Below are 12,773 nucleotides of genomic sequence, written 5' to 3'. Positions count from 1 at the left end.
CTGAGCTGAGGAACTGTGGACTAGAGTGGGGCTCCCCAAGGAACCAAGGAGCAGGCTGAGGGCCATGGAGTGATCCTTGGGAAGGGAGAGAAGTGACGTGCACCTGCTCTTCATAGCAGGCGTGTGTGCAGTTGGCCCTCCATATCCTCGGGCGTCGCATCCTTGGATTTCACCTCTGTGGATTTAACCGAGTATTGAAAATATTCAGGGAGAAAATGATCCCAGCAAGTTCCAAAAAGCAAAACTTGAATTAGCCACTCGCCAAGCACTACCCTGATCTCATGCAAAAGAAGTGAGTGATGTGTGGGTACGCCCTACTGTAGCCTGGGTGCAAGTATAGGTTATATGCAGATGCTGGAGCCTTTCATATAAGGGGCTCAAGCATCTGTGGGAGTTCTGGAATTAAAGTCCCTCCATGTACCTAGGGACGCACTACTTTCATGCGGTGGTTGAGGACGCATGGAGCACGTGCTCGGCAGGCCGTCCTAGGGAGAGAGTGCATGCAGAGGAAGACCATGGTGCTGGAGGGTCCTGGAAAGGAGTGGGCCCCACAGAGGCGGGGTGGGAGGCTGCAGGGCCCTCTGGTGGTGGTTTTGTATCCTCAGCTCAGCGACCTCCCTGTTGCCCTCTCTGCCCTTCCACGTCTCTTACTGCGGTGGTGTTCCCTGGCCCTCCTAGATCCTCTCTCTAATTTGGGCTTGTTCACTACCTTTCAGACCCTCTGCTGTATCTCCTGGCCTCTTACTACATGTTCTTTCAGATGTAAATTTTCTCTATTATTTAGAGCTCTGGGGAGCATTATGTGCTCACCCCACTCCCCAGCACAGACTGAGCTATGGGTTGGGGGCCCTGCAGTCTCCTTGTGTACAGAGAACTCTGGCAGAGCAGCGGGGCTTTGCGGCCCAGCAGTGAGGTGGTGGGCGGGAGAGCACGCGTGCACCCTCCAGCCTTGGTGAGGGTTACCCCAGGAACCCCGGCAGGGAGGCAGATGCCGGCAGAACGCACCATGCAGTTCTGCTCGGACCATACGCCTTGTAGTACTTGTTTCTTGACCTGTGGATGAACTAATTGAATTCAGATGCTTAAGAAATAAATGAGCAGTGAATCTTGAGATCGGTGGTGCTGTCCCAGAGTCTCAAATACTTCTGTGCTACGCTTTTACCCACATGCAAGAAAAGAGTGCTGTTTGTTTGTTCTGTCTCAGCTTGTAGGGACTAGTCCATGCTACTCACCGAGCAGTGGGACATAGCAGACATCCTTACATCCTCTCCCCATTACCATTCGGAAGGAGATGCTGTTCACCGTCCTCTGACTCTCCTGAAAACTGACTGGAGGCGTGTCTTTCAGGCCGGGGGTCCTCCGCTGGTGCTGGCTCCAGTGTCTGCCTTCGCTCGCTCTTCTGTCACGCCTTCCAGCCAGGACATCTGCAGGTAACGCTCGCTTCGGATGCTGCTGTGGTTCACGTTCGCCCGGAAGTAGGTGTTAGTGTTCGCAGGCTCTCAGCTTTATATTTTCTTGGTCAAGATGCCTTTGCTCTAAACAGTTGGCCCAATTCTATGTGCTGTTTGCCCATCAAGTTACCACATGAGTGTCGTTTCTTCACTTTATGTCTGTTCTCCTTAAAAATTGTTTTTACCTTCTGTGTTTCTATCCCACTGTTCTCTGCATGCAGTTCCAGGGCAGTGTTTTCTGAGTGTTGTCACCACAGTCCCATGCAGTCTGCTGTTGTCTTGAAAGCTGCTCAGGGCCAGAGCTCTCTGACCCAGGGGCTTGCTGTGACAGTTATCTGTAAGGACACATTGCAGGCGCCAAGGAGGAGCCCCGCTGGTTCAGAGGGGGCCCAGGCCTTGAGGCCTGCTGAGAACAGCAAAGCCAGAAGAACACTGAAGTTCTCAAAATCCCTGAATGATGTGGGCGAGAAGGCCCAGCCCACTTGGGAAAATGTCGACTATGTGGAAAGAGCTTGCTCTGAGGGGAAGTTGATACACTCTCAAGACTGGTGTCTCAGGATTGACAGGTTCCGTCCAAGACAGAAAAGAGCTCTGAACTGCAAACCTCTGGGCCGTTCCAGACATTCTTGCGTCTCATCCCTGTTTGCCCATCATTCAACTGCCCCAGAAGTGGAAGGTGGCAGGGGGGGCATGCATGTCCCTCTCTTGGAAGAGAGCGCGGATGGTGAGGCCGCTTCCAGAAGCCGGCGACTGCTCAGGTGCCTGTTCTCCCTGTCGCATGGCTCGCGCGCCAGCAGCCTGCACAGGTTCCACGAGCTGGAGAGCGGCGCTGCGCACCTGCACAGCGCCACGTCCTCCCGCGGCCTGGCGGGGAGCACGGGCTTCTGCTCCGACGACATGGGAGACGACGACGTCTTTGAGGACAACACCTCCTCAAGACTGAAGAGCAGGGTCCTGCGGGCACCCCTCTGCTCAGTGGAGAAGGACAGTGACCTGGATTGTTCTTCCCCCCTCTCTGAAAAATGCCCCCCCATCTCTCCTGTGTCCACACCAGGGGATGCCTGCAGGTTGGTTTGCCAAGAACCACCATTCTGCCCATCTCTGCTCCCCACACCTGTGTAGCTCATCTTGCTTTTAATATGTGAAGTTTCAGGAAAATGAATTCGTAGGCAGTTGACAATTGTGGATTAATAGTTTTCTCCAGAAGAATGGAGTATTGATATCATTTGAAAAACCAATTTCTGTGACATGGGTCCCAGGATAGTTTCACAGATGATAAAAGAGGAAGAAGCTGCACATATTAAAGGTCAAGCTGACTCTTCTCAACTAAAGATAAGTAGACTTTGCATAAAGAAATTGGAAGAAAGTTTTCTGGCTTGATTGTCTAGATTTTCAGAATTGGCTGCCCCTCCCAGCCTCATTTTACTCCTTCCTCCACCTGCAACATGATGTGTGCAGGGAGAGGCTGTCCTTCCTTCCTTCCTTCTTTTTAACTTGGATGCAGCCATCTCTGTCCAGGTCCTAATTCCACTTCCCTCCGTTGTCTCCTCCCTTGTGCACCCTGCACTGGGAGGGGAGAATGGTCCCCAGATCTTTCAGAATCCACTTCTCATGACCACTCACATGCCGTCCCCATTCTAATCTTGCCCCAGCCGCCCCTCCTTAGGGCCAGCCGTTCCCGTTCCCATCAGTTGGACAGAAAGCCCTGCACAGAAACAGACAGCTGAGAGCCTGGCCGGGGCCAGAGCCCCGCTCCTTTCAGGCCAGGTGTCTGCCCTCCCGCTGCTGGAAAGGCCCCTCTGTGTCTCAGGAGTCTGTTTAGTTTCTCGAGGTCAGTAGCTCTGTCCTGTTGCATGCACCCTGACCTTCCGACGAAGCGGACGGTTCAGATGCTCGCTCCTCGCTGGGGGTGGTCCTGGCAAGAGAAGCGCAGCCGCAGCCTCCTGATGCTGCAGGTCGGGGCCCAGGCTGCTCGGCTCACTGCAGGCGGAGCTGTGGGGGAGGGGAGCTCAGTGTGAGAGCTGGAAAGCAAATTCCAACATCTTCTTAGATTGCTGGTATTTTTGGAAGGTAAAGTACTGGTTTTGTTTTTCACACAATTGTTTATTTTATTTTAACATCTTAAGTTCTGGAAGATGCTTCCATGTTGCCTTAAATTTGTCTTTCAGTGAAATTCTTAAGTCTTACCCAAAGTGACTGCTCTGTCATTTCTTACATCATTTTTTCCTCTCTGGTGCCAAATGCCATCCAGACTTTCCTTGTCAGTGCGGTAAGCTAGACATGTTAGTTTGTAGCAGTTGTCCTCATTTATGTCTGTATGTTTTTGTGCTTGTAGTTAATTCTGTGCTGTTTGTTTCTGAAAGTTTTCTTTGGGGGTATTGGCCTTGCACTGAAACGTGTCTTCCTTGTTGTTAGCCCTCCTCCTAACTACTGGCTTTCCTGCTGCCCTAGGATCTGTCACTGTGAAGGGGACGAGGAGAGCCCTCTGATCACGCCCTGCCACTGCACCGGGAGCCTGCACTTCGTGCACCAGGCCTGCCTGCAGCAGTGGATCAAGAGCTCGGACACGCGCTGCTGCGAGCTCTGCAAGTACGAGTTCATCATGGAGACCAAGCTGAAGCCCTTGAGAAAAGTACGTGTAAGGCCCCGGGGGCGCGCACCTCGCACAGAGGCGCGCACAGAAGAGCTAGCACCTTGGCCTGGATGCAGCCTTAGCTTGCGGTGTTCGTTTCTTTAAGTGGAGGCTGGTGCGTACACGCATGTGGAGACCGTGGTTTCTGGTACTGATTTCCAAGTCCCTCCACTCAGTCATGATGGTGTCTTTTCCCTCCACACTGAGACGGCTAGCTTGTCTGTTGTCAGTCGTTTGGTCCTTGACCTGCTTTGTGAATTTAGTCAGCTCTTAACTTCCTATATATTAACTTTTTAGGCCTTGCCTTTAGCTAGAAGTTATATTAGAGCTTAGCATCTCTCCCAGCACGAAGCACAGCCAACACAGTAAGCGTGTGTGTCTGTTCTGTGACGAGTGTTTCTTAGGTGGGGGTGTGGGGGTGGGGTGGGGAAGAAAGGAACCAAAGGTGGTAGGAGACATGGCTTGGGTCAGGCCATGTCCTTGCTCCTCTGAGAGGAGCCTTGTCCCTCACACACATCCTGAAACGTGGTCTGTTCAGTGCCTCTCCGTGTGTCCAGAACATAAGGTTTGTCTGGAACAACACAAGACTTGTTCTTATCTCAAAATTTTAATATGTAAGCTGAGAAGGGGACTCACTTCTCAGTCTACAGCAGATACAGCCTGTGACCTTGGCACTTAAACGCTCCCTCATAGCAGCAGGGCACAGCCAGGCAGAGGAGGAGGCCTCCTTGTGAGCTGGGCTCGGGGGCGGTGGTCGCGTCGCAGCAGCCTGGGTGTGCAGCAGCTCTGGGAGGAGCAGTAGGACTTGGAGGTGAAGTGAAAGGAGCTACAGAAGTCTGATTGTCTATGGAGAAAGCCGCACCCCAAAGGGGGTGAGCATGGCCGTGGAGTGGGGGAGAAAGGCGCACACCGAGGGGGTGAGCATGGCCGTGGAGTGGGGGAGAAAGGTGCACCCCAAAGGGGGTGAGCATGGCCGTGGAGTGGGGGAGAAAGGCGCACACCGAGGGGCTGAGCATGGCTGTGGAGTGGGGGAGAAAGGCGCACACCGAGGGGGTGAGCATGGCCGTGGAGTGGGGGAGAAGGCGCACACCGAGGGGGTGAGCGTGGCCGTGGAGTGGGGGAGAAAGGCGCACACCGAGGGGGTGAGCATGGCCGTGGAGTGGGGGAGAAGGCGCACACCGAGGGGGTGAGCATGGCGGTGGAGTGGGGGAGAAAGGCGCACACCGAGGGGGTGAGCGTTAAGTGGAGTGGGGGAGAAGGCGCACACCGAGGGGGTGAGCGTGGCCGTGGAGTGGGGGAGAAAGGCGCACACCGAGGGGGTGAGCGTGGCCGTGGAGTGGGGGAGAAAGGCGCACACCGAAGGGGTGAGCGTTAAGTGGAGTGGGGGAGAAAGGCGCACATCGAGGGGGTGAGCATGGCCGTGGAGTGGGGGAGAAAGGCGCACACCGAGGGGGTGAGCATGGCGGTGGAGTGGGGGAGAAAGGCGCACACCGAGGGGGTGAGCATGGCCGTGGATTGGGGGAAAAGCGCACACCGAGGGGGTGAGCGTGGCGTGGAGTGGGGGAGTAAAGCGCGCCACCGAGGGGTGAGCATGGCCGTGGAGTGGGGGTGAAAAGCGCACACCGAGGGGTGAGCGTTGAGTGGAGTGGGGAGAAAGGCGCACACCGAGGGGGTGAGCGGGCCGTGGAGTGGGGGAGAAAGGCGCACACCGAGGGGGTGAGCGTGGCCGTGGAGTGGGGGAGAAAGGCACACAACCGAGGGGGTGAGCATGGCCGTGGAGTGGGGGAGAAAGGCGCACACCGAGGGGGTGAGCGTGGCCGTGGAGTGGGGGAGAAAGGCGCACACCGAGGGGGTGAGCGTGGCCGTGGAGTGGGGGAGAAAGGCGCACACCGAGGGGGTGAGCGTGGCCGTGGAGTGGGGGAGAAAGGCACACACTGAAGGGGGTGAGCATGGCCGTGGAGTGGGGGAGAAAGGTGCACACCGAGGGGGTGAGCATGGCCGTGGCGGGGGGGTGAAAAGCGCACACCGAGGGGGTGAGCGTTGAGTGGAGTGGGGGAGAAAGGCGCACACCGAGGGGGTGGGCATGGCCATGGAGTGGGGGTAAAAAGCGCACACCGAGGGGGTGAGCGTTGAGTGGAGTGGGGGAGAAAGGCGCACACCGAGGGGATGAGCATGGCCGTGGAGTGGGGGTGAAAAGCGCACACCGAGGGGGTGAGCGTTGAGTGGAGTGGGGGAGAAAGGCGCACACCGAGGGGGTGGGCATGGCCGTGGAGTGGGGGAGAAAGGTGCACACCGAGGGGGTGAGCATGGCCGTGGAGTGGGGGAGAAAGGCGCACACCGAGGGGGTGAGCATGGCCGTGGAGTGGGGGAGAAAGGCGCACACCGAGGGGGTGAGCATGGCCGTGGAGTGGGGGAGAAAGGCGCACACCGAGGGGGTGAGCATGGCCGTGGAGTGGGGGAGAAAGGCGCACACCGAGGGGGTGAGCATGGCCGTGGAGTGGGGGAGAAAGGCGCACACCGAGGGGGTGAGCATGGCCGTGGAGTGGGGGAGAAAGGTGCACACCGAGGGGGTGAGCATGGCCGTGGAGTGGGGGAGAAAGGCGCACACCGAGGGGGTGAGCGTGGCCGTGGAGTGGGGGAGAAAGGCGCACACCGAGGGGGTGAGCGTTGAGTGGAGTGGGGGAGAAAGGCACACACCGAGGGGGTGAGCATGGCCGTGGAGTGGGGGAGAAAGGTGCACACCGAGGGGGTGAGCATGGCCGGGGAGTGGGGGTGAAAGGCGCACACCGAGGGGGTGAGCGTTGAGTGGAGTGGGGGAGAAAGGCGCACACCGAGGGGGTGAGCATGGCCGTGGAGTGGGGGAGAAAGGTGCACACCGAGGGGGTGAGCATGGCCGTGGAGTGGGGGAGAAAAGCGCACACCGAGGGGGTGAGCATGGCCGTGGAGTGGGGGAGAAAGGTGCACACCGAGGGGGTGAGCATGGCCGTGGAGTGGGGGTGAAAGGCGCACACCGAGGGGGTGAGCGTTGAGTGGAGTGGGGGAGAAAGGCGCACACCGAGGGGGTGGGCATGGCCGTGGAGTGGGGGAGAAAGGCGCACACCGAGGGGGTGGGCATGGCCGTGGAGTGGGGGAGAAAGGCGCACACCGAGGGGGTGAGCATGGCCGTGGAGTGGGGGAGAAAGGCGCACACCGAGGGGGTGAGCATGGCCGTGGAGTGGGGGTGAAAGGCGCACACCGAGGGGGTGAGCGTTGAGTGGAGTGGGGGAGAAAGGCGCACCACCGAGGGGTGAGCATGGCCGGGAGTGGGGGGAGAAAGGCGCACACCGAGGGGGTGAGCATGGCCGTGGAGTGGGGGTGAAAAGGCGCACACCGCGGGGGTGAGCGTTGAGTGGAGTGGGGGAGAAAGGCGCACACCGAGGGGGTGGGCATGGCCGTGGAGTGGGGGAGGAAAGGCGCACCACCGAGGGGGTGAGCATGGCCGTGGAGTGGGGGAGAAAGGCGCACACCGAGGGGGTGATCGTTGAGTGGAGTGAGAGGCTTGAACTGAGTGTGTCTTTGGAAATAATAGGACATCAGAGAGCAGGAGAGCATTTTGGGCAAGAAGCCACATGAAGATGTCTTAGACCTTAGCAGGAGAATATCTGGACTTCATAGAAGTCAGGCACAAAGTGCTTTTAAAAAGTAGTCTACGCACTTACAGTTCACTGGTACCTGCTCTGTGCTGGTGCTGAGGAGAGTCCCGTGAGTCTGACCAGTGTCAGTAATCCACGAGGCTCTACTTTCGGCTTCTCCTGCATGGAGCCATCTGCAAAGGCTGTGACCTGGGCTGCAGATGGCACACAGCATTTACACTTTGTTCTGTATCCCTGCCTCTGTGTGTTCTCTTCTCATTTGGAAACCGATAAATGAAAACGAAAATCTGGCTGTTTGGAGTAAATTAATGAGCTCCTGGAGGACATGGGACTGGCAGGGATTGCTGGTACCAGGAACTCTTAGCATTGGTTTCAAGCTATTGCTGCCCAAGTAGCAGGGAGCAGAGAGTGAGCGCCTTCAGCGTTGCCCTCATGCTGCAGGATGGCCCCCTGCTAGTGCAGTGGTGTCCTCGCCCCCTTCTTCCCTTGCCCACGCCAGTCAGCAAGTCAGGGAGGCTTACAATGTGCCGCCTGGGTCTTGGGCCAATGTGTAGTTTTCATCAGGACTGACCCCATAGGCTTCCTCTTCGAGCTGCTGCTGCCTGCCCGCCGTGCTCCCTGCCCGCGGTGCTCCCTGCCCGCGGTGCTGCCTGCCCGCGGTGCTCCCTGCCCGCGGTGCTCCCTGCCCGCGGTGCTGCCTGCCCGCGGTGCTGCCTGCCCGCCGTGCTCCCTGCCCGCGGTGCTGCCTGCCCGCGGTGCTGCCTGCCCGCGGTGCTCCCTGCCCGCGGTGCTGCCTGCCCGCGGTGCTGCCTGCCCGCGGTGCTGCCTGCCCGCGGTGCTCCCTGCCCGCGGTGCTGCCTGCCCGCGGTGCTCCCTGCCCGCGGTGCTGCCTGCCCGCGGTGCTCCCTGCCCGCCATGCTCCCTGCCCGCGGTGCTCCCTGCCCGCGGTGCTCCCTGCCCGCCGTGCTCCCTGCCCGCGGTGCTGCCTGCCCGCGGTGCTCCCTGCCCACGGTGCTCCCTGCCCGCGGTGCTGCCTGCTTGCAGGAGTACGCAGACAAGGGACTCGCCGTGGTCCGTAGCTCCTCTCGTTCCCAGCTTCTGGCCATTGCACAGAAAGCTGACTGTTGATGGAATACCCGTACCTGGTACCTGATCGAAGCCCAGTGGCCTTAGGGAGGGATGGGCACTGCAAGTTCAGTTGTTTGGGAAGGGGCGGGGCAGAGACCTTGCTCTCACTGCCGCAGCCTCCACCCTGAGCCTTTCTCCTGCTCTGCCTGCTGTCTTCACAGTGGGAGAAGTTGCAGATGACAGCCAGCGAGCGCAGGAAGATCGTGTGCTCTGTGACGTTCCACGTCATCGCCATCACCTGTGTGGTCTGGTCCTTGTACGTGCTCATCGACCGCACCGCCGAGGAAATCAAGCAGGGGCAGGCAACAGGTATGTCAGAGCTAAGGGGCGCGCAGCGCAGGCCCTGGATGACGCCCTGGGTCTCAGGATTGTGTTATTCCAGGTCGATTTTCAGTCAGACGTCAAATGTCTGGGTTTCTGGAAGGGCCCACCCACTGTGAGGCAACCATCCATCCTATTTGGATGTTTCTCTTGCTGTGAGTAGTTTCAAAACCCAGTCAGAAGAGACCAAATCATGGAAAGAGGAAATCGCCATGAACCCCTCCTGGAAGAGCAGGATGGGGGGGGGCGCCGTCTGCCGCCCCTCAGCGGAGCAGGATTCGGTGCCTGCGTGGGCTGTGTGGAGTTCACGAGCGGTGTGTTCTTTACTCCGCCCTTGAGTGATGTCAGCTGATAGGCTAACCTGGTTTTTCCCTTCTAGGAATCTTAGAGTGGCCCTTTTGGACCAAGCTGGTGGTGGTGGCCATTGGCTTCACTGGCGGACTTCTCTTCATGTACGTTCAGTGCAAAGTGTACGTGCAGCTGTGGAAGAGACTCAAGGCTTATAACAGAGTGATCTATGTTCAGAACTGTCCAGAAACAAGCAAAAAGAGTATTTTTGAAAAACCTGCACTCGCAGAGCCCAACTTTGACAGTAAAGACGGACGGGGAGCCCACCATTTCGACACGAACTCTTGCTGCACAGAACCTGAAGACACTGGAGCAGAGCTCGCCCCCGTCTGACCGAGTCGGGTGCTTTTCCTGGCATCCGTGGGCAGCTGCAGGAAACTGCTTGCTGCCAACTGTGTACCTTCCCACGTGCTTCATGAGCACAGACCGGACAGGTGACTATTTTTCATCGTTTCTCTTTTCTAACCTCCTCCGTGAACGTCCTGGGAAGCTCTCACTTCGGCTCCACGTGTCTGGTTCCCCTCCTGCCGGCACAGCTGTGCCCGTGACGCCGTGGTGGGGGTGGGCCATGGTCTTGACTGAGCAGAGTGCGAGAATAAAATGTCAAACCCGAGGGAAGGGCAGGAGCAGGGTGGCACCAGGCCTGATGCACGACTCGTCAGTGGGCAGCAGCCTCGCCCTGGGGCGGCGTTGGGACCGCCTGGCCGCGCAAGAGGGTTTCCTTCCTCGCGGGGAGAGCCGGGCGGTGTGCTCCCTCTGCCGTCGCCGCCGCTGCTGCTGCGTCTCCGAGCAGGTGGGCCGAGGGGCTCTGCCCGGTGCCCGGTGGCCGGTGAGCCACTGAGCAAACAGCACTTTACAGAAGGAGAATCTTTGTTTTATTATGTGTGTCCAGTAAGATTGGCGTTTAAAAGAATGTCTCACTTAGAAACCTTTTCTCCATGACCTTGGTGGTCTCTTGTGTGTTATAATGGATCTAAAACACTTTTTGCCTTATGTGTTTGAAGAAACAAGACATCTGTTCTGCGTCCATTAAAGCACGACAAATAGGTCTGACGCTTTCTCATCACATGTCAGGGAATTAATGGAGTCTGAGCTTATTTCCTATGGTTTCCAACATGTTTTATGACAAATCTTTATAGGCCTACCCCAAACATTTCTTTCTTGGTCAACACTGCAAAGAAAGGGCTTATTCTAAACAAAAGGAAAAGAAGTGAGTAGTTAAAACAAAAGAATAATTAAAAACCATTCCTTTACCCACACACCTGTCAAGTTCATGCTGGCTTCACACTGAAAAGTCAGCATGCACATCCCTGGTCTGGGCATGTGCACGGCAGGTACTCCTGGGCTTCTGCCACACCAGCCAGCTTTGCTCCTGGGCGCTGGGCTGATCACTGCCCAGGGCAGACAGGCAGGCAGGCTGGCTCTGGGACCAGGGCCGGGAGCGAGCCGCAGACTGCCATGCCCGCTGTCGTCTGTTCCCTCAGCCACCCTCCCAACCTGTGGTCGCCTTAACTGGACTGAGCAGAGATGATTTTTTAGGGGCCCTGGCCTCGCGATCCGTCTGTTCTGTCATCAGGGATTAGCTCCCATACCGTTTTTCATAAAACAAACAAAACCAAAATTACTACCAAATGGCTTTTGTTCCTTAAAAAGTCTATTTAAAATTCTGCCTTTAAAAACGAGTGTCATTGCACCAGGGCAATGAGTGAACTCCTGGGAAGGCCAGGAGGCTCTGCAGTCACGCAGGCATGCGCAGGTGTTCACTGCGTGTGCACAGCCTCCTCGGGGTGAGGTGCCTGGGTCCTCCCCTCTGTCCTCTGAGCCTTCGATACCGCCTGTCTTGTTGAGAGGATCACAAGATGGTCCTTCACTTCCCAGAGAGGAAGCCCTGGGGCCTGCTCGGAAAACCAGGAGGAAGCTGCAGGGTGTCAGCTCGGGGAGGGCGTGTGGCACCAGCCTGCTCTGCCACCTGCTCCCAGAACTGCCCTTCAGGGCCACGGCTTCTGATCTCAGGAGCTGCTCGGCCATGGCCTTCCTCTGCCTGTGGCCTCAGCCCTTGAAAACGGATCAGCAGCCCTCTCACTGCCTCCCAGGACACGTCCAGCCCCTGCCTGTGTTCACTGTGCCCCAAAGTGCAATTACCGACACCCCTTCGCAGCCTGGAGACCCAGCAGACTGTTCACTCAGAGCTGCTGAATGCTGGCCAACCCCGACTCTGCCCCTGAGGAGCGACCTAGCAGGGCCCTTGTCTCTGCTGCCCTCTAACAGCGGCTGAGTGGTCAGGTGAAGACGGGGTAGGTTGTAAGTGGGAATCCTTCTCTCTCCCCTGATGGAGCCCCTTATGCTGAACTTGCAAAGTACTGAGACTTCCCACAGAGGTAAGCGCTTCAGCAGCAGTAGCTCCCAGCAGCCCCCCCGCTGTGCCCCCCCCCCCCTGCAGGGTAGGAGAGGCGCCTTCGCAGCCACCACTGTCCTGCTCTCAGGTCCAGCCAGAGCTTTACGGGACACCTCGCTTCTTCCCGGAAGGCCCCGCCGTCTCGCACACCCCACCAGGCCCTACCCTCCTGAGGAGGCCTGCCCCCCATCCTTCCATCCTCTCCTGGAAGTCCCCCGCTGTCTCGCACACCCCACCAGGCCCTACCCTCCTGTGGAGGTCTGCCCCCCATCCTTCCGTCCTCTCCCGGAAGGACACAGGCCATCTCGCACACCCCATCAGGCCCTACCCTCCTGAGGAGGCCTGCCCCCCATCCTTCCGTTCTCTCCCGGAAGGACACAGGCCATCTCGCACACCCCACCAGACCCTACCCTCCTGTGGAGGTCTGCCCCCCATCCTTCCGTCCTCTCCCGGAAGGACACAGGCCTCGCCTTTCTCTTCTCTGCAGGCTCTAGTTGTGCACCTTTGACCCAGTTCTTAGTTGCAGCTGATCCCCCGGGACAAGCAGGGAGCTGGAGGCCCTGCAGCTTGTGCTGTGCTGCATCTAGTGGGGACAGCGCGTCTGCCTGGTGTTCCCTTGTCTGTCAGCTGCCCTCTAAGGGCTTGGGGTGGGGGAGTTAACCCCCAGTTCCCCCTTATTTTGCACCTGGCTTTAGTGGGAGGATGGCATTTGGCTGAGCCATATAGAAATGGGATGAGCTTGCAGATTCCAGGGCAGGGAGGGCTGGCACTTGTGGGCCAGGCGAGAGGGTGATGGCAGTGGCCCTCGGGTGTCCCTACCAGCCCTCTCTGATTTGGCCTCTCTTCCCCCAAAAGTTACAGTATGA

At 58.0% G+C, this 12,773-nt stretch overlaps 1 protein-coding gene across 37 annotated transcripts in view; it reads left to right on the top strand.

Annotated features, from left to right (window-relative positions):
• MARCHF8 (membrane associated ring-CH-type finger 8) overlaps positions 1-12,773 on the top strand; it is a 184,605-nt gene that overhangs the window by 155,847 nt on the left and 15,985 nt on the right. For 20 of the 37 annotated variants that reach the window (XM_036264748.1, XM_036264740.1, XM_036264744.1 and 17 more), the window contains 5 exons: positions 1,348-1,430; positions 1,673-2,518; positions 3,903-4,083; positions 9,005-9,152; positions 9,544-11,910. In XM_036264748.1, coding sequence (XP_036120641.1) covers positions 1,348-1,430; positions 1,673-2,518; positions 3,903-4,083; positions 9,005-9,152; positions 9,544-9,845 — 1,560 coding nt within the window. In that variant the 3' untranslated portion in view covers positions 9,846-11,910. Of the gene's footprint in view, positions 1-117; positions 293-1,347; positions 1,476-1,672; positions 2,519-3,902; positions 4,084-9,004; positions 9,153-9,543; positions 11,916-12,773 lie in introns of those variants that run through there. The other 17 variants (XM_036264729.1, XM_036264727.1, XM_036264726.1 and 14 more) reach the window with 5 other exon arrangements.

This window comes from Molossus molossus, unplaced genomic scaffold, assembly GCF_014108415.1.
Source record: "Molossus molossus isolate mMolMol1 unplaced genomic scaffold, mMolMol1.p scaffold_m16_p_17, whole genome shotgun sequence".
In the NCBI taxonomy this organism is placed as follows: Eukaryota; Metazoa; Chordata; class Mammalia; order Chiroptera; family Molossidae; genus Molossus; species Molossus molossus.
This window is presented reverse-complemented; position numbering and strand designations above follow the sequence as displayed.